The 22,857-nt window shown below is 30.3% G+C and overlaps 1 protein-coding gene across 2 annotated transcripts in view; it reads left to right on the plus strand.

Moving 5' to 3' along the window:
* LOC126769598 (ammonium transporter Rh type B-B) overlaps positions 1-14,641 on the plus strand; it is a 34,821-nt gene extending 20,180 nt beyond the window's left edge. For both annotated transcript variants that reach the window (XM_050488465.1, XM_050488466.1), the window contains exons 3-10: positions 1,306-1,497; positions 4,618-4,760; positions 5,269-5,437; positions 6,117-6,229; positions 6,413-6,607; positions 7,482-7,643; positions 8,390-8,486; positions 14,452-14,641. In XM_050488465.1, the coding sequence (XP_050344422.1) occupies positions 1,306-1,497; positions 4,618-4,760; positions 5,269-5,437; positions 6,117-6,229; positions 6,413-6,607; positions 7,482-7,643; positions 8,390-8,486; positions 14,452-14,534 (1,154 nt within the window). In that variant the 3' untranslated portion in view covers positions 14,535-14,641. The remainder of the gene's footprint in view (positions 1-1,305; positions 1,498-4,617; positions 4,761-5,268; positions 5,438-6,116; positions 6,230-6,412; positions 6,608-7,481; positions 7,644-8,389; positions 8,487-14,451) is intronic.
* The last annotated feature ends 8,216 nt before the right edge of the window (positions 14,642-22,857 follow it).

Here is a 22,857-nt window from a genome sequence, read left to right on the forward strand (position 1 = left end):
AGTAACTACTGTTCTTCTTGGCAGAATCCACATTTCCACCGGTAGTAGCACTTGATTTATAAGTACTTGTAAAAGTGTATTTGGATAAAAATATTTTGATTTTGATTTGATTTTTAGAACATTGGTTTAGATTTGGAATAGTACCACTGAGTTTTCAGGAGTTTCATTTTAGTTTATATCCATGCTTTGTGTTTTATATGCATATACCTCGCACTGTATTCGTAAGACCATAATTTACAACATCAATTTGTTCTACGAAGTTTTACAAAATCTAGTAGATTTTCCAAAACTAGACTTTCAAGTTTATGTTGCTTTCTATGTTACTGTTTACGTTTGTTTATTTTAGTAGTAAGTTACATGACGTCTTTTGTGATTTACAATAATAATTAGAACTACCTACCCACATGGTATTGATCGGTGACTGATTATCACATTTCTTGTCAAAATAAAATTGTAACGTGTTACCATTTAATAAGTGTTTAAATTGCTTGATAGTCATGTAGGTAATATTTTAAAATTTTGTATCTCAAAAAATCCATGAATTATTAAAAGACATAGAACAATAGTTATCACTTATAATGTAAGTAATGATCCCGCGTAGGTCGTGTTTTACTTATAACCCTGTTTTAATTAAAACTTACGGAGCAGCGTGGTATATTCTTTAAACCAGCTGATTAGAAAATGTCTTAACCCAGGGACTCTTATTGTATCGTATCTTAACTCTAAAAGTATCTCACGGAGTAATTTTTCAAATTCCTGGCTACTCTTTTATTAGCTGTTTTCAATACTTCAGGATATATGCATTTAATATATATTTTATTTGAGCTGAGATGGCCTATTGGTTTGAACGCGTGAATCTTAACCGATGACCGTGAGTTCAAGCCCAGCCAAGCACCACTGAATTTGCATGTGCTTAATTTGTGATTATAGTTCAGCACATGTCTATTCCACCAACCTGCAGCGTGGTGAAATAAGCTCCATAACCTTCTCCTTAAAAAGGAAAGAAGGCCTTAGCCTAGCACTGCGAAAACTTAATATTATTTAGTTATCGGAACAGAAAACACAAAGCCAGCACCCTTAAATACCTTTCGGCCGATTTTTAACTCCTTATCTTGAGTTTATATCCTATTATTTTATTTTATATACTGTATTTGCATTTTCTCTTTAACCATTTTTTTATAGGAGCCTTGATGGCAGAACTCGCATTAGAGCAACGTGGTGGAAAAAGCTCCATTATTTTTCCTCAAAAAGTAGGGATATTTACATGCTGTTTTTTTTTTAATTATTTAAATAAATATGTTTCAGGTTTTGAAGGCACCCATGTAATGATCTTCATTGGCTTCGGCTTCTTAATGACATTTTTGAAGAAGTATTGCTACAGCGCATTAGGTTTCAACTGGTTTTTGGCAGCTTTGGTCATACAATGGGCTTTGCTTTGCCAATCATTCTATCATATGGAAAACAACGTTATCTATATCACCAAGCAGAGTTTATTGGGTAAGTAAAACTTTTTAATATTACTTGTTGGTTGAGCTTTGCAACCCTATCTGGGTAGGTACCCACATCAAATATTCTACTTACAGAAACAAGGGACATGACATCTCTAAAATGCCAATGTCTATGGGCGTTGGTGACCATTTACCATCAGGTGGCCCGTTTGCCCGTCCGGATACCTATTCTTAACAAAACAGTTCAAAAAAATACACTAAATTACTTAGAAATGTCTTTTGAAATATATACCAACGCTTATAACAAGCGTATAAGTTTCTGTAGAGTGATACAGTCACTCGGAACATTTTTTCGTATATATAACCTCCTTTGTCAAAATCGATATGGAACATTTTGTTTAGTATGAAAGTATTGCATATTGAAATATCTGTTTAATTGAATTGCCATTTTGTACGATTTAAATTTGTTTCAAATATTTGATCTAAAAACATAAATGAATATCATAAAATTATTTTGCCATTAATTAAAATTAAAATTGTATTGCTTAGAGTGAATTTATACATGTATTTTCATATTTAGTAGTTGTTGAAAAATATGTTTATTAAAGTAAAAGAAAATCACTTGACTTAATTTAAATCTCTTCGTCTATTAATTTGACAGAAATGTACATATTTTACGGGTCTTTAATAAATTAAATCACAATATTTTTATTCAAAGTATCTTATATGTACTTATGATATAATCGTCAAGCCTTATCACCGGTTCGGAATATAGATTCTACCGAGAAGGACCGGTGAGAAACTTAGTAGTTACTCTTTATTTGAAAAATAAAACAAATTTATATAAATTACATACACTTAATTCCCACACGAGATCGAAGCAATCACAGAATTACTAATATTTTCTAATTAATTAAGTTTATTTTTAATAACTAACTAAAGCCTGCTTAGTTGCAACTCAATTATTATTATAGGCTATCGAATTTTCTTAAACATACATGATATTAAATTACTGAAATATTTATATAAAATATTTCCTTCTCCGTAGAGAATTTAAGACAAAATAGTATTTAAATAATAAGTACCGGTATTTTAATGAGATCCACGCATTCTATTCGCGGGACTAAGTCAGCTCTTTGTACATAAAATACATATAAACTCTAAGCCAAAAAAATGGTTTCAAATCCTTTTAGATGTGATTGTGAGAAAAACTTTCAAATTATCATATTTATGATATTAGTGATAAGTAAAATTGTACTGGACATTTCACTAGCTAGTAATATAAGAGTAATATTTCTTATTATTACTACAATATATAACGGTTATAGCATTTCTAGCAAAAAATAAGAAATAATATCACATAATGGCTATCATCACGATAAAATTTCTTCGTAAAAGTTATGAAGTACGCATAAAACCACTCCTTCAGTAAGTATTCCTCTTTTGGAGTCAGTTATAAAGCTCGTAGCAATCTTCGTAGCAATTTTTCAACTCATACCGTAGTCTTTTGATGGTAATGTAGTCATATAGAAGGATCCATATGAACCTTTATATATTACAGTAGGTTAATTTCATTTAAAGTAATTCCATATATATTTAATATAACAATTTCTTTTACATTAAATACCTTAGAATTACAAAAACGTTGTTTATATTAAAGCCTTAACTATATATACAAATAATGAATACCAGCAGCATTTTCCCCTTTGAATCACAATTCCCATTTATATAGTATATTATGAAAGAATCATTATTATCATATTAGGTATAATATAGTAAATTTATTTTCCATTTTCAAAATATAGAAGGAAAATGTAAGCACGTTACGTCGTTAGTCCTGTGAGTTATCTCTTTCCGATGGTCTCGGATTAACTTTACATAAGCGACCTAATTATAAGAGAGATAAAATAAAGATTAGAGTACACATGATCATTATAATTTTTCTATGCAGTTGGTTAATATCCTTTTAGAATGCCTGCAATGATGGAAATCATCATAAGCTAGATACTGAAATCTTCATTTCCAACGTTGATGCAAGCAAAACATGAAGTAGTAGACTATAAAGATAATAAATTTCAAATAATGTTTTTTTTCTAGGATAAAATGCAATTTCCTTTGAAAATGTCTACTTAGAAAGATTCCTTTAGAAGTATTATAAATAAGATATTAAAACGAAATGTTGAATCTTGGAAAAAAACTGAAGATTTTTATCTACTTAAAGTTTGTATTTTTAGTAAATTAAAATGAGTAAATGTTTGTTTTACTGGATAGTTAAAGTAATCTGCAGCTTAAGATACTTCTCAAGTTAGTTGTAGCTTACTCGGAATAGATTGTTTTGTTGCTGTAAATCCTGTCTTTATTTATGGACTGTAAGCTACAGCTTACATTCCTATAATACTTAATTCTGAACGTACTTTATGTCAATTCCTTTTTTAATTGTTTTGTTGAACGAAGATTTTCTGTTAGAAATATTACACAATACTACAATACTAATGAATAAAAGCTTAATTTTTTAAAATTTTCATTTAAACTAGGACTTTTTATTAAGAATCTGTTTTATTAATATATCTCATCATCATCATCATCAAATTATATGAAATGCCAATCCAATCAGTTTAAGAAAAAATAGTCAATTTTACTTTCATCAGCATTTGAGAACCAGAAGACTGAAATTAAAAAAAAACCATAATTTTACACTGCAAGTAATGTAATAACATTTTTATATGAATATAATATAGGAAGGCAGACAATTTGACCATCTGAAGGTAAGTGAAAAATTGGCGCCGTAAGAAATATTACGCCAATACAACACTAATGCGCCATTAACCTTGGGAACTAAGATTTAATGTATCTTGAGCCTGAAGTTTTACTAACTCACTAACCCTTCCAACTAAACAAAATAATACTGAGTATTGCTATTTGGCCGTAGAATCTATGATGACTAGGTGAGACAGGCCCAGATGGGCTTGCAGAAAGCCGGAGCACCAAGTAATATTATTGAGCAATTTTCTGTAACGATAGGCCTAGTTCCTTATATAATATTCATTTATAACGATATACTAATTATTATTTTCCCAAAAATCAAATCAGGTTACGCCCTGAATAAGGAAAAAAGAGATTTAAATTTTTAATACGCTTTAGCAGTTTTAATTACCGATTTTGTTCACAGAGGCGGACATAATGTCGGCAACAGTGCTTATAACTTTTGGAGCAGTTCTGGGTCTGGCGAGCGGATTACAATTATTGTTCATTGCAATCATCGAAGTTGCTGTCGCTTGCCTTAACTTCTGGCTAGTGGCTGATATATTCAAGGTACAAGATCGATTGTTTGGAACTATTTTTTCCTAATCATTCAGTATTTACTTACGATAACTTTAAAAACTTAAATGTTAAATTTTAGCCAACTTTAAACACTTATTTACCTTGTTTGTACACTTGTAGATTATGGAGTCTCGGGTTCGAAGCCCGAGTTAGGGCTATAAAAGTTTTCCAACCTGTTAATTTTTAGTAGTTGCGGTCTGCGAAGCAAGAAAAGCCGTTAGTTGTTTGCCTAATTTATTTTTGGTTGCGTACGACTATCGTTGGATTATGAGAGTGAAGAACAAAATATCGAAATAGTACCTGTTTTTGTACATGAGTGGTATACCACTATAACATTTACTGCACCGATGGCCAGTATTGCGTCATTTATTGTGTTATGTTTAGTGTTTGTGTTGAAGATGAATAGTATCATAAAACCGATTTACTTTAATACCGATTAATCTTAATTTATGGTTAAAACTACTTCGATTATAATTATTAACATAATTTGTAATTACAGGCAGCTGACGTAGGTGGATCGATAGCTATACATGCATTTGGTGCATATTTCGGCTTAGGGGCAAGTTGGGCGATGCGTTCTAGGAAAACTAAATCTGATACCCCAACCACAACTCATACGGTGGATTTGAGCGGACCAAGTTATAATTCAGATATTACAGCAATGATAGGTATACGATATAAGATCATTAAATAATTTAGTTATGCTTCCATTTTATCTCCTCGGTATTTAAAAGTATTGTCTATGTTTTTGCAAACTGCAACATCACACTGTTGAGACATTTGTACAGACTGTTTCTTTATAAGTTATTGTATCCGAATTACTTTAATCTCCATAATATCTAAAGACAGCATTTATAAGTTTTCCTATATACAAACCAACCGATATTCCGTAACTTTTTATCCCTCTTTATTTTACTTGATATTCGAATGCAAGATCATCATACACATTACTTTGTTTTACCTGTTTTCATGCCAAATTTATGTCACAAAAGGTTGTGTGAGATCGCTGTAAGTGATAAAATCGTCTTGAACCATTTTATTTCTTATAAATTTTTAATCTTTTAGTCGTAATATGTTCTTTACACAGTCGGAAAGTATGATAAGTATATCAATCATCAAGATTACGCAGTTAAATTATTGCTTCTAAAAAAACAAAAATATGTTGAAATTACAAGCAATAAGTCTTAGTATCAATTATTACTATTATTATAACCATAAACGAAAAACTATACACTGTTTACCTTTTCTTAAAACCTACGTCAGGTTAGGTTTTTAGAAATATAAATCGTTGCAAAATAAAATATATCACAAAAATATTGTGATAAGAGATTTTTTAATTTTTTTTAGGTTCAATATTTTTGTGGGTATATTGGCCATCATTTAACTCCGGTTTGACAAATTCCAACAGCGAATATCAGAGGGCAGTTATTAATACTTATTTGTCCCTTGCTGCGGCGACTGTGAGTAATATATTTTTGTATTATTTTTAATTTAAATTTACGATTAATTTACGTTTAATCATAAATACGATTTACTACACCATCAACGAGGAATATAGAAGTTAAGCTAAACAACTAAAATGTCCGTATAACACGTACTATGTAATTCAATGCATAAAATTACGATAATTTTCCTTATTTTAGGTAACAACATTCGTTACGTCTTCGGTAGTTAGCAAACATAACGGTAAACTCGATATGGTTCACATACAAAACTCAACTCTAGCAGGAGGTGTTGCGGTTGGGTCGGTGTGTAATATGCATATCGGTGCTGGCGGCGCTGTCGCTATCGGCATCGGTGCTGGTTTGCTGAGTGTATTGGGATATAGATACCTAACGGTGAATATTAACATTAATTGTATCATTTTTCTAGTTTTCTTTTTAAGAAAGCCGTAATTGTGTCAGTGGTGAGAAAACGAAAATCGTACATTCTTAACCGATGATTCTGAGTTCAAGTCTGAGCAATTTCGATGCTTCCAACACTTATTCGAGCAACGCGATGGAATAAGCCAAACTTTCTTTTAAAAAAGAAGATAAGTAAGGCCCAGCGCCACTTGACAAAAAAGTACCACTTTTTTCCTACTGTTACTTTATATCTTATGGGCACTAAATATGAAGACAACACCAAAAAATACCTATACTAAACCTTTGAAAACTAGTTGTAGTATGAGATTTATCATCAGAAACATCTCAAAAACCAACCGAAACCTTAAACATAATTTTAATGGAAACCTAATCTTTCCATACCTCATTTTTACCTTGAGATCAGCGAGGAAGTGAGAAATTACTTCCTCGTTGATCAGCGACTCTTAACTTAAGCAAGATATTAATTTAACGTTAACACTCAGGAATTTCATAACATAAATATATTTGAATCTCTACCTTCCCTGGCTGTTCAAATATTTTTTTTCAGACCAATCCGATCTATGATATTTCCTTTTTTGATAAATTTACTTAAAATGCAGTCACAATTTCGAGTTTTTAATTTTAAATCTCATGCTCTGTGGAGAAGGAAAATGAAATTGAAATTGAAAACTTGAACGAAAAATTCTGTCACATCTTGTGAATCCACCAACTAATTCGCATAGTTATGCAATATACACAGATAATATGCTTTAATCTTCGGGTCAAAAAAAGCATTGTGGCCTAGATAATTTTATGTAGAAATACCTACGCAATTAGCAATACTCTTACATATAATATTTTATTATAGCCTCTCTTGACAAAGCTGAATGTACCTGATACTTGTGGTGTGAATAATCTTCACGGCATGCCAGGCATCTATTCCGGAATACTAACAGTATTGTTCGCTGCACTCGCAACCAAGGACGAGTATGGAAGCGATCTGTTTGGTGTATTTCGTGCTATGGGCGAAGTAAGTATATTACATTTCAAGACAATACTTACATCGACCAAATGCCAATTTAAATGTCAGCTTATAGTTAGAGTTATGCCCTGTGTACTGCATTGGATTCAGTTCATTCCAGTGCCGGTTTACATTTTTCCAGTAAGCAATCCAGTACTGGACTAGATCGCTGGACTGGAATAATGTAAACCGGGCATTATGTTTTTAAGGTTTATCCCTATTACAAAGTCTACGAATTTATGTCTGTTTACCTGTGACTAAGTTTCTTTGGAATCGTAATAGCAAGATAAAAAAATCATAGTATGAGTACCTATGGCCGTTATTAAAAAAAATGTACATAATAAAAAGTCAAAACGCAATGGCGGTCTGGAATACGATCCGTACTTCGTCGCTTTTTGTTTTCCAATACAAAAAGCTTCGACATAAAACCAATTTTAACATTTTTGAAAACAATATTATTTAATTAAATGCAGAATGTAAATTATTTTAAAATGTATTTTATTTTCCTCTGTATGAAATTCATCCAAAAATATTAAAAATTTGTTAGTACAACAAAAATAAATCAGAATAGTATCACTATGTGTTGAACTTCTCCAACAATAATAATCATTGTATGATAATAATAAATAAAACATTAATTTGGAATGATGTTAAAGCTGTTCATGTATGAAATCTCAACGCCAATCTGTGGGATATATAAAATATATTTAAATTGTTTGTTCATTTAAGACTAATTGCATAATTACTAATCGCAGGATGGCCTTGGCAGAACAGCGGGAAACCAAGCGCTGTGCCAGTTTTTCGCTTTACTCGTCACTGTTGTTATTTCGAGCGTTGGTGGAATTATTACCGGTAAGTTCGTTACAATGCAATAATATTATATATTTTGTGATTAGTGATTTATTTTCCAATCTAAGTGTAAAAAATCGAAATTGGCAAAATTTGATACTTAAAGTGGAATGCCGACGCTCTACGATGAGTCTTTCAAGCAAAGAATATTGCTTTTTTTTCCATATTTGAATAAAATTACCATTATGATTTGTCACGATGAATTTTTTTACGTAAATATATATAAATGTTATAATATATTTAAACAGCGAAACTGTAAACAGTTCACAGGTCCACAATAATCATAAGCAATCGGCCTTGAAACGTCAGTTTAATTTGGCAATATATTACTATTGATTGCTAACCAAGTATAAACAAAATTATATTTATTATATCAGCCATTGTTACTTTTCGACAAATATATTTACAACATAGCATTATATATAAGTACAAACAAAGGATAGACTCTAATTCGCTTGTTGTTCATCGTCTCGTGAAAGTCTTCGGATACGGCTTCTAAAAAAACAACATTAAAGGTCCAACACACACAACAAAGCGAACAGTGGTTCGCAATTTGGAAACTATAAGCTTACTAAGCAACGCAGCAATAAAATTAGTGCTTTTTATTTACACAGATGTGGCTGTAGCATTACAGATGAGCATTGTCACGGGTGCTTTATTCACTTGTCGCCGAAGTGCTCGATTCCTATCCAAATAGTCATGTGTTTAGGGAGTACTTAAAGAAATACTCATATTCCCATGATACCAGAGATCCTCTTTCGGTAGCTTTTAAATACATATATCTACATACCTTTCATATACATATAATACGTACGGTATAATAATAATTTTATTAATATATATTATTGCAAATAATATTCCGTTATTTCTCAGTAAGAAATAGAATATATTTTAGAAATTTATTAAAAACAGAGATTTGTTTATAAAAAAATTAATATTTTAGTACGTTATCTAAATTACAGGATAAAAAATGGACACGAAGTTATTTGAAATATAAGCAAGTCTTAATGGTTTTTTATGGCATGTTGTAATTTATGTCATAATTAATTTTTAATTTAATAAATTATACAGCGAAACATTACTGATTAGGTAACTTTTAAAAAATATTATATTGGATGATTTTCTAATATCATTTATTTTTTTAATTAATACATATCATTAAACCAGTCCTTATAAATAGTCCGATAATGTGGTGCGATCGCAAAAGTAATAGACCAACGTATTTAATTTTACGTTTCTAATAATAAAATGAATATTCCTAAATAATACTATTCCAATTATATATTATCAGGTATAACTGAAAAGAAAAACATTCAAAAAAGAATATGCTTTCTACATGTTAAATTATGTTCCATTTACACATGAACCCAAATATTTATGTGGCGGGGGCTTAATCAAGCGGCTCGTAAGAAATAAATTGATTCCAATGTGTATTGAGGGCACGTGATTACGAGAATAAACAGCATTTTTATTGTAAGCGAACTCCACTCTGGGATAAAAAAAAACATTTAAATAAATTAATGTATATGAGGTAAATTACTGAGTATGATGGTGGATGGTTTCATTAGCTATTGGTTCTGTTTGCTTAGATCATTCTATATTCTGTCTCACGTCTGTCACTGTTAACTGACAAACATTTAAATTTCGAAGCTGTGTTTTATTGATGTCATATGGACTAAACAAAGCATGCGGAATTGAAATGTATAATTATGAAAAATTAAAGTAATATGATGCAATTTAGCATAACAATACAATTCAGTTTAGGTATTTAAATATTCAAACTTCGTGTTGCTACCGAGTATATTGTCTTGAAAGAAAAGCCTGATAACATTATATTGGCCCAATCCTGGGTATGGCTAAAAAGAAAAATGATATTATTTTTTAATCCTAAGAGTTAGTCCTTAAAAAAGTATTATTGTAAAATTCAAGCCTAATAAAGCGAGAATATTGGCTTTTATTATAGTACGTATAATAGTAACGTCGGCTACGTTACGCGGATTTACGAGTAGTGTAGATTGCTAATAACAAAATATTTGTTTAACTTAATTAATTCAGTAGTTAGACTAATTAATTATACAAGCAAATTTTATTCTACTGTTTTAATATGAAATATTTTATATTGAAGTGTTTTCGATTAGCATTCTATATATTATTTATTATTTGCATGTAAATTTCAACATTTAAATTATAATTAAATTTAAGCGTAACGATCGGCTTTCATATTTCAATTTTAGTCGACCCAAAGATATCATGAATGGCAATTTAGCTTTGCAAAGGCTTGGCATTTTGTAAAGTATCGCTTTTATTTAACGTTTTGCTACTGACCTTTGTATCAATTTAGTCTATTACACGGGAGGTTTCGGGAATCGAAACAAAAGCCTTTTAAAGCGGAGCCATTTATCCTTGTCCATTTTATTATTTGCCACTCAAGACTCGGTCGTTATTTAAAGAATTTAATAAAAATAATAAGTCGAGTGATCAATCTTCCTATTTGTAACGGGTTGTCAAATTTCTTAAACAGTTTTTTTTATAATAATCAAGCTTAAATTAATTGTTTTGGAAAATTGGCTTTTTAATGTTAATGTTTTTCAATGTTACTCGGAAATTTTCTTGAACAAATTCTGTTTATTTTAGTAATTAACTTACATTTTTTTTTTGGATAACAATTTTCTATTATCTTAATTATAAATAATATATCATTAAGTTGCATCTCAGCTAAGTTTCCACCTAAAAGAAAATAACCACTGAGCATTTCTAGGTTTAAATAAAGCTATTTAGGTTATGTGTTTTGTTCACACATTTCATACTATACATAAATCACTGGTAGGGCTTTGTGCAAGCTCGTCTTCGTAGGTACCACCCACTCATAAGATATTCAGATACCGCAAAACAGCAATACTTAATATTGTTGTGTTCCGGTTTGAAGGGTGAGTGAGCCAGTGTAATTACAGCCACAAGGGTCATAAAATCTTAGATCCCAAGGTTGGTGGCGAATTGGCTATGTAAGCGATGGTTGACATTTCTTACGATGCCAATGTCTAAGGGCGTTTGATGACCACATACCATCAGGTGGCCCATATGCTCATCCGCCTTTCTATTCTATAAAAAAAAATAAAAAATAATGGAACTTGTTATTTGCAACAAAGACATATTCACTTTAACATAAATTACAGTTACATTAATAAATAAATGCAAAACTTATAAGCTAAATTATTTTTTTATATTCGAATAATAATACTTAATAAAAAAATCATTAATCTAAATATGTTCGAGGTTTCAAATGCGGAAAAACTTATGACAACATTTTGCAAGCTGTCTCACGCTTGGCGGTGCACGGAAATATTGCGCGATCACACTTGTCACGCCTTAGCATGTGACCCTTTTCTCTAACAACCCTCCTTTTTCCTATGTTTTCCTATGTTCCTATTTTTGTTATTATACAGTAAAGATAAATGCTGCAATGACGTAGACAACATAAAGGAAAAATTTGAATGAATGAATTCCAAAAAGTTTGTTTGTGATACTGCCTAGAAATGGAAACATACATAAAACTAACAAACTGTAAACCGATAGGAAGAAACACCAAAAGCACGGACAACACTAGAGGCTACAAGACAATATAATAAAAATAAAATGTTGCAATATTATAATATTCGAAATAAGCTCATAATAGTGTAATAAGCTCATCTTATCTATATAGATTCTAGATTTACGAAACGACATACATAGAAATGAATGTTGGTCTTAGCGTTTGAGGTTAATGAGGACGCTTTATGACTAACTACCATGAAATATGGTACATATGTTATATATCTTTGTGGAGAATGTTCACTTTGTTGTGACTCTCTTATAAACCACGGCGGCCACTTTCGAGAGATGTTAGGTTTTTAAGGCATGGGAGTCCGCACTTCCAATCCGGACAACTATTAAAGACCTTCCACAGAAGAACCCAATAACTTTTTATCGGCCCAAGGTCCTGGGTTCAAACGTCCGTCCGTTTGATTGATCATCATCAAAATTGGTGCATATATTATGTACTCCATGTACATGACAACGTTTTTTTGCTTGAGTCATATATTAAAATATATGTTATTCTTCATAAAGATGTTTTTACACTTTGCATTTTATAGTGACTGTCTAATTATATGGCAATCGGATGATGAAAAAAATATAAATACTTGTAGTATTTCCAAATATTCATAGTGATCAACTACAAATTTAACAGCGTTAGTCTATTTATCTCACACAGATATACAAACATTTCGTTTTTATATAAAAGATATCGTTTCGTAACTCAAACTTGATCCATCTCATAGAAAGAGAACGCGTTATTTCGATACTTTTCTGACAATTGTTCTGAGATAACTCAATGTATCAAAAACGTTGGCTGAATCAAATACCCTTATATCATTGCGTTTGTGATAAACGACTCAGATTTGGAACGGGTCTACACGCTACTTTTTTATTTTTTTTCTTTTGGTTGATTAGATTTAATTTGATACTGATTTAGTATACAATTGTGAAATACAAAGAATTGAATTTTATAAAATGAATATTGAATTTAATAAAATATTAAAATTTTTCCAAAATTAAAACGCGACTACAGCAAAAATCACGCTCTGATAAGTATGAAGGAAGAAAATCAAGAACATTTTCAATCTTACATTGTTATCTAAAAATATCCATTCAATATTTATCATCTTTAAGGAAGATAACTTACATATACATTTTAATTTCATACAAAGACAAAATAATTAATAGAGCTTGTCTTAAGAATTAAATAATAAATAATATCCTGTGACATTATTCACACACGGCCATCAGATCCCAAACTAAGTAAGGCTTGTACTATGGAAACCAGACAAATGATAAACTACATATACTATTTTTTGGTAAATACAATATATACACTATATATACTTATATAGATAATCACACCTAGACTCAGGACAAGCAGAGATGTTCACGCACACAAATGTCTGTCCTGAGTAAGACTCGAACCCACAACCTTCGGCGTGAAATGTAAATATCTACCAACTACGCCAACTCGTCTTACTGTTATAATAAACAAGTTTCCGCCCGCATATACGCCCACGAGTAGAAGGGTAAGCACCCTTTATCCTTTTCAGTATACTTATAACGTGTATGCAATATTTCGTTAAGACGTGAAAGCTTAACAAACATACTAAACATTTTTGCATTTATAATATTAGTAAGGATTGTAATAATATAAAATGTATTGTTATTTAAACAGACCTTAGCGGTTGAAGATGTTAGAATATTTAATAATAATTTCGATAAATTAGTTAATATAAACTAGCAAATATGGAATAGTGACTCGTTTTCATTAATTAAATTATATGTATTAATCATATACAATCCTGAATTTATGCCCTGCATACATATTAACGAACACTAAAGATGAAATGTCTATTGTGATTGAACCGAACTCATCTATTATAATTTTCTGATAATAATTAGAATTTTGAATTATTTCAGAACATTCATTAACAATGAAATATTATAACATTATTAAATCTGCTCGTATTAAGTAGTCAAATATTTTTAACATGATTTAATTGCTCTTCATTTATAAGGTTTTTTTCCTATGTATTTTAAAACGAAACTAAGCTAACATAAGATATATAAACTATCGATTTTTTAAACTTTTTATTCTAAATAAAATATTCCGTTCACAATTTCGTGGCAGCCTCCATTCCTATCAGTTTATATATAAGGCGATATATATAAATCGGAACTGTCACTGTTATATACTTCTGGCCTAATAAAATAACAACTACTGAAAACCCACTGCTCAAGTTTCATTAACAAAATATTTTTTATTATATACTGTTCTTATATTCATATGATACATTTTTATATCCGTTTTCTTTATAGTGCAAAGTTCAACGAATAAATATGTTGCATTACAATTCATTAATGAACTTAATTGCCTTAATTTTTCCAGGTTTTCTCGCTCGAGCGTCAGTACTGGAACCTCTCAAGGACCACGAGAAGTACGACGATGAAATTAATTGGGACTTGCCTTAATTAAATTTGCCGGCACTTTACACGTAAACAATAAGTTTTAATTTTTTTAACTGTTTATTAATTTTATTTTGAAATTGAAACGTGTGTTTTGCTTAACGTTGTTTGAAATATAAAAAATATTTATTAAACAATATATTTTTTGTACAATTTGTTTTATTGTACTGTAGATAATAATATAATATTATTATAAATTAATCACTGCATATATTAAAACCGATATGTCACAGTGGATAAAACACATAGGTAGTTACTAAACGAAAGTTGCGGGTTCGAATCTGAGCAACATGCATATAAATATTGTGTTTATAATAATGATTTTGCCTTCAAGAAAACCGTGAGATAAATAGCATGCGTCCAATTAAGTTTGTCATATCTATCATTATATATATCATATTATCATACAGTGCTTTACGGTAAAGGTAAACATCGTGACGAAACCTGCATGTGTCTAATTTCTCTGAAATTCGGCCACATGTGTATTCCACCAACCCGCATTGGAGCAGCGTGGTGGAATAAGCTCCAAAAACCTTCTCCTCAAAAAGAGGAGAGGAGGCCTTTAGCCCAGCAGTGGGACACTCACAGGCTGTTACGGATATCTATCATTCCAAATGTTAGAAAATTATATTCGATACGTCAATATAACAAGTGTAACATATAAATTAATGCGTCAATATTATTATGACATCACACTAAGTAGGTTTTAATATTTTGAGCTATTTTTTTATAGTATAGGTAGGCATACGAGCATATGGCCACCTGATAATGCTAGGGGCGTTGGTAACATTGGCATTGTAAGAACAGTTAACCAAAGCCCTACCACCAGGGAAGTGGTAGGGTTAGATACGAAGTATAGCAATGTACATTTGAATAATAACCGTACAATTTAATAATTTAACATATTAACTGAGCTGATTAAATGCTATGACATTGAATATGACCAATCTAAAATCATATATTTTATTTTATTTCAAATATTGTATATGTGAAACGATTTAAACATAACATGTTTATCCCATCAAAAACTCAATCAAAATAAAAAAAACCGACTAAAGTAGGTTAAAAGAGGGCAAACTCTATGTTTATTCCTCTTTCACTTTTGAACGCTCCGAACCTCTCGTCGTACGTCGGGAGTGTTTGCAGTGAGCCGCTGGGCTTTGATCAGTAGTAACCGCAAACCTAGTGTCATTACATCACCAATAATACGATAAGATGCTACTCGCGCGTAATAATCGCACGAGTAGCATTATCCAGTGCAGTACTTAGGGATCCGCGGCCTTATATCTAGCCAGACCAATGAGGCAGTATTACCACCATTATTTAGACGTCAAACGGTGGCTCCCGACGGAACACAAAATAAAAAATAATTGTTTCACAATAACAATAATTGAAGTAAGTTGAAGGTAAGCTCAGGATCTATTTCTATTGATAAAAGTATTTTATTAAAAATAAATGTTAACTGATATCACAAGGACGATTGTTTGTTTGTTGGCTTTTCATTCTTTCACGCATCTAACTTGTGTATTACAGTATTTTTGGGATGTTTTAATATTTCCTACAGTGATAATGCCTATGGGGAGTGGTAACCACTTAACAACAGGTAGCCCATTTGCCAATTTGCCACCAAATATCGAATAAAAAAACCTTATCAAGAAGGACCTTTGCCCAGCTGTGGGTCATTTACAAGCAGTTACTTCACTTTTAAAGGTCTTTTAAAGCCTATATGTATATTTCGTGCAAATTATAAGAAAAACTTAAAATTATAAATTAAAAATACATTTATATTTCCAATATTCCAATTCCATTAAATAAATATAAATGCCATCCTTCTTTGTCAACTTGCGTATGTAATTGTTGAGTTAGTGTGTAGTTCGTCGCTGAGGGGTCGTGGTTTAATCATATTTCCATGCACAAACAATATTGTCGATATATTTTAACCCGGATACCATTATTTTTAGTAGTCATGACAGCTAGTGAGAAATACGCCTGAAACTTGACAACGAATATTGAACTCTATTTTGATGAAAACAAGATCGTTGTAAATGAACCATATTTGTTACAAGGTCCCAGGTGTTGCCCCGAGTAAAAATTGAAGTGTAATATTCCATAGCGGATTCAAATTTACACTTTTTGTGTTTGTTTGCAAACATATTTTTTTTCAGACTAAAAAATAGATGTGGATAAAGCTCGTAGCTTAGCTCGTAGCTTAGCTCGTAGACCATATAGCACAGTCACTAAAAGATAAACGGGGGATTTCGCTACAAAAGCAGAGTTGAAATTTGATAGATTAGAGTGTGGTGTCTTATTAATATTCCTTATTAATTCGTTGCTTGTGTCGGATGCAAATATACCACATGTATTCACTTAATTGCACGAGAGTGAAATAAGTATAGCTTCCGTTATATACATTTATAGGCTATTGTTATACATACCGTTATAATGATATTTTCATCCATTTCTTCCATAGAAAGAAAAATATGTTAACAATTATAATTTCCTTAAGTACTTATAATATTTTTTCTAAATTTAATTAAAAAAAAATCTGATATTGATAAAAAGCTTATTAAGATAATTATGCTCTGACGCATCCATTAAAATAAATAGAGTACGATATTATTTTTGTTAAAATAATAGCAGGATTTTTTTTTATAAGCAAACATGCACCTAAAAAAATAATAAAGCCGTTGAATAATAATATTTATTGGGGTTTTCTATCAAGAAGTTCTTAGTCAGGAATTGAAATCGAGTCCCATATAAAATTTACGTATAATTTAATATATTTATATATACTTTACAATGAAAACGATGCAAAGCCATTCGTATAACCACTCTCCTACCGGTCGTGCCAGGTTACCGTTTCATTGGACTATGAGAGAAAATGAGCCTGTGTTTGCACATACTTGTGCTTTATAATATTCCTACGAAGATGGGTTCTCTTTATTGAAAATAGCACTCTTAGAAAATATGATTCTCTGTAAAGAAGGTAATAGTTGTTATTTTTGAAGTAAAACGTTAAAAATGTACACAAATAAAGCATTCAACAGTAATTCCTATCATACGGTGTTGAACATTGAATTTGAGTTTCCTTGTAAGTTAAAATTATTGTCAACCAAAATAGCTCTACTCACCGTGAAGATTGATCGAGTGTCATACATTAAGCTTACACGCCGCTAAACCCTTGTCCAACAAAGTGAGACATTCATGATGTTTACAATATGATACTGAAGTATTTAAAGCGTTAAGATATAAATATATGTTGTATGTAAAAAATATTTCTTTGCGCTCGTATTATATATGCTTTTAAATATCATTTTCCCTATAATATAATCTTGTACAGTTGTCAAAGACATTCCTGTAGAAACTTATGTATAAGAATGAGCAGTACTGCTTAATAGTACTACTTTATTTGTTGTGTTACAGTATGAAGATTGAGTGATTCAGTGTAATAACAAACACAATGCTGGTGGTACATTAGTGATGTGCCTATTATTATTATATTATATATGGAATAGTTTTTATTTATTACAGCGGCAATATCTATGGGCAATAGAGTACATATCATCAGGTAACTCATTAACCCATCTGCCTACTAATTATATACAAAATCTAGTTCTGGTTGGTGCTGACCACTTACTCTTAAGCAAATGGCCTAGCTACGAATTTCCTATGTATATATATATATATAGAAAATTCAATATCAAAATGGCTCAATATATATATATATATATTGAGCCATTTTGATAAATTTTCATGTGCTTAATTTGTGTTTTTAATTCATCTCGTGCTTGACGGTGAAGGAAAACATCGTGAGGAAACATGCATGTGTCTAATTTCATTGAAATTCTGCCACATGTGTATTCTAGCAACCCGCATTGGAGCAGCGGGGTAGAATGAGCTCCAAAACTTCTCTTTAAAAATGGAGAGGAGGCCTTAGCCCAGCAGTGAGCCATTAACAGGCTGTTACGGTTAATGTATATATATTTTTAGTGATTCATTAATCATTTAAAATGCATTGACCTTCTAGTCAATAACATTAAAAATATTAAACATTATATCTATCACTATTAATATCTGAAATATTGATTATTAAAACACTAATCCTTAGAATTTATTAATGTATCATATTAAGGCTATCAGCAATTAAAATTAATGTCTGAGCGGGCTCGTAATTAACGCCACGTGTAACTTTAACGATGACGAACATTTCACGTTAATGTTACTGTGCTTGTTCTATTTTTGGTACGTTTTTAGTGTTATTATTAAATTTTCCGACATACTAACGTCGTCTATCACGGCATACTTGTTACTACGGCACTTCCGCTGCATGATGGCTACCTATTGCAGTCTTCTTAAAACATGTCGAGCGTTTTTCGATAAATAGAACTTAGTAGACACAGAAATCTTTTTATCAATTTAAAATAAAACAATTGAAAAAAAAACGATTGTCAGCCTTAGATTATTTGTAAATATAATTAATTATTCAGTTTTCATTTCAATAAACTATAGTCCTGCTTGTATAAATAAGAGTATATTTTGTGATATTATTTTTATCGAGAAAATACTATTCTTTTACATTTATTATTAAACACAACAAACAATATTTAATTTTTAAAGTTCAACTGAAATATTTACAAAATCAAGTAAAAGATTAGCAATTTGAATAAAATAATGGATCAAAATCAACTGCTTTTTATAACCTCAAAAAATATAATTTGAAGTTTTTAATAGAGTACCTAACGAAGAAAATTTTTTTTCAGTGAAACTAAATGGTACAGTTCCGTTCCTATGGGTCATAACGTGATAGTCCTTAACTATTCTTAAGTAAATTCGTCACCTTTATAATTTTATTAGTACTGATATATAAGGTTTAATTTTCCATTGATTTCTAGTTTTATCCTCCCTTAGTTCCGTTACTTCTTGCATATGTAATCACACTCTATTTAACCTCAATACGTTGATAGACTAATGGTACCAGAAACATACCTTTACATAAGGCTCACAACCAAACATGTACATAAGCCATTGATCTGACTGAGTCCGGAGATAGTCATTAGGGTGCCTTAATTATTAGCAATCCTTAGCTTTGAAGGTAAATGGAATGAGAAATGATTGTTTGTCGGCGAAAATCGAGTTGACTTTTTATGAAGTTTGGTTTATATAAATTAGTAACTGATTGTTTTTTTTATGTTTTACAATAAATCACGTTTTTCATATTAATAGTCTAAATTTAAAGCGGTTGAAGTTCTGAAGCGCAGCTGCTTATGTAATAATATAATAAAATCTTCTCCGAATTGCGCTGCTTCTTCTAGTGTTAGTTTTATGTATATTGGCTTAACACATTTATTAATATAGTTTTAAAAATAAACTTCTATTTTAAATTTTACTAATATACTTAAATATCAAAATTTATTTCAACGTAATTTTACTTTTATCATTAAAATTTCTCACACAAATATTAAATTTTAAGTGTGTTGTATACAATGTAAATTATTTTTTATAAAGTATAATATTTATTGAAAGTAAATATTATTTACTGGTGGTAGGGCTTTGTGCAAGCTCGTCTGGGTAAGTATATATTCATCAGATATTCTACCGCAAAACAGCTGTACTTGGTATCGTTGTGTGCTGGCTTCAAGGATGAGAGAGCCAGTATAATTACAGGCACAAGGGACATTGCATTATTGCATCTTGGCGATGTAAGCGATGGTTAACATTTCTTACAATGCCTATGTCTTTGAGCGTTGGTGACCACTTCTTATCAGGTGACCCATAGGCTCGTCCGCCTACATATACTATAATATATATATTCATCTATTGAAAGTATTTGGAATTTTTGCAATATTTTCCGTTTTAAGATAAAGGTCAAATTTTTTGAGCAAAAATACTCATTCCTGTATCCGATACCGACTAAAATGGTATCCAAATTTTCTGTTCAATAAAACCACCGACATCTTATCCTCAGAATTTGTCAGGGAGTACCTTAACGTGGAAATAATACACTTTTATTTTTATTTCTTATGTATAATTACATAAATTATCGTACCTGATCTTTATTAAATAACACAATAATATAACTACGGTTAAGAATTGAGATGCTACTAAATGTGTAAATAACGTGAAAACAAAGCTTAGTAGCAAATAACGCTCTTGGTTTTCTTGATTCCATATGATAAGCCTTTGTAATAAAAAGCAAAAGACAACGAAAGTTGATTTTTGATATAACTAAATTTATATGTTTCTTATTATTTTATAGATTTGTTCATATTATTGTAAATTCATTTATCGTACATTCTCTTCTAGCCTTAGGCCTTAATTTTACTTTGTGATCATACTAATGTTGTTTTTTATATAAAGTTAAAAGAACAGCCTTTAATTGTCACACTGCTGGAGGGAAAATTCATTTCCATACTATGCTGTAAAATTATTAGCAATAAAATATACTCGTAATATAAATGCAATTAATAATCAGATACTTGTGTGCTGAACAGCGATCAATGCTGAAAATCTCTTAAAACAAGTAAACATTATGAAATGGACTTGTTCAATGAAAAGTAGGACACGTTCCATATTCACGTTCCAAAAGCCTTTTGACAAAAATGTTCCATCAACGGTTACGATGTATTTAGGCAATATATATGCTAATCAAATACTCGTCGTATCAACCTTAATTTTTTTTTTGTATGAGTAAAATTGAAGCAGATTATATTATTGCCAAAAAATGCTTATCAAACAGATTTATGTTCTTATTTTAGATCTGGAAGGTCAGTACAAATAAGCTTTTCAAGCGTTGTTTTTTCGCCAATGCGTTGCTAACTATGGAATCTAAAATTAATCATTAGCGCCAATATACAATTCTTAATTCTAAATACAAAATGTATCCAAAGTATTATTACAGGCATAAATAACAAAATATCTTGGATATTTGTTGTAAGAAATTCTTTATACTTCTCACTGCGTCAATATTTATATTTGGAGTTGAAGAATTACTATTAGGTCTATAAATACCTCCCATATAGGGTTAGGGTAATACTATAATTACCAATACTCTAAATAAAATACATCTAATATAAATAAAAGTATAATCAGAAATATTTTAATCGAAGCCTTTTAAAATACATCAAAGGACTTTTACGTATAATTCCTAAAGAAATACGTCTTACTAATATTACTTTTCCTCGTTCAAAATAAGTATAACATTATGATTGAATTAAATAATAACGCATTCTTATATTAAATACAAGGTAAATTGCGGCAAATATCGAAATACTATAGGCTTATAGGCTATAAAGGCTTTAGATTTTCTAGTTCTTAATATCGGAAAAGTATTCAGATAAAAAAACAGGATAATCTTATCTTTTTATCTTATTTATAGTGCTCTGTTAAACTTTGTTATTTATCAACAAAAGACTATGACAATAATTATTTTACCTGTATAAAAGCCTTGTACCAAGTAGTTTTATTACTTATTTTTTATACGACATTTGGTCCACAAATTAAAGCTTCGCTTAGAGAATTTATTTAATGAGCTCATTATACCTAAAACCATAACGAGTGTCAGTTTTTTATGTGAAAAAAAAACATGTATGTATATTAATATATAAATAAAACGTTAGTAGATGCTTGGATTCATAAGTAGATTTTTTTCTTAATCTAATCAGAACTTTGAGCACTCTACGTATGTTTCAGAATGCTATTTGTAGATTTTTTTTAAGCATTTTAAATTTATGAAATTGAACCAGCATTATTTTTTGTAATTAAAAACGTAATAGCAACACTTAGTGACAATGACATTTTATTTCGAATAAATAACTTCAATGGACGTGTCGTATGTTGAAAAAATTGAACAATATTTAAGCTAACTTTGCTAACTACAAGCTGTATTTGCAGCTAAAAAAAGCTGCAAATACATTTCGCTAGAAATACTTTCGAATTTACGAAACCGAAAAACTACATAAAATTCTATCGTATTTCAACCAAGCAGTATTTTGTTTATATTTTGATATAAAATTATATATCCGCTAAATAAGACACACATATTATCTGACTGTAAATTGCATAGAAGACGATTGGAAAAGTTCCTACTCTGCCGATGCTATAAAGGTTGATAACAAATTTTTAAGTCATGATTAATATTTGATGACGGATTTATTTTCTTAAATAATGAGTCTACAGGCAACAACATTTATAACAATTAAGAATACCATTGTCAATTTGGCGTGTTTGGGACCGTACAAAAATTGTATAGTAATTCAAAGCGACTTGGATCCTTTATTAGAATTTTAATATTATGCAATTTTTATTTCAAATAGGCTACTATAAATAATGC

This window comes from Nymphalis io, chromosome 7 (assembly GCF_905147045.1).
Source record: "Nymphalis io chromosome 7, ilAglIoxx1.1, whole genome shotgun sequence".
NCBI classification, from domain to species: domain Eukaryota; kingdom Metazoa; phylum Arthropoda; class Insecta; order Lepidoptera; family Nymphalidae; genus Nymphalis; species Nymphalis io.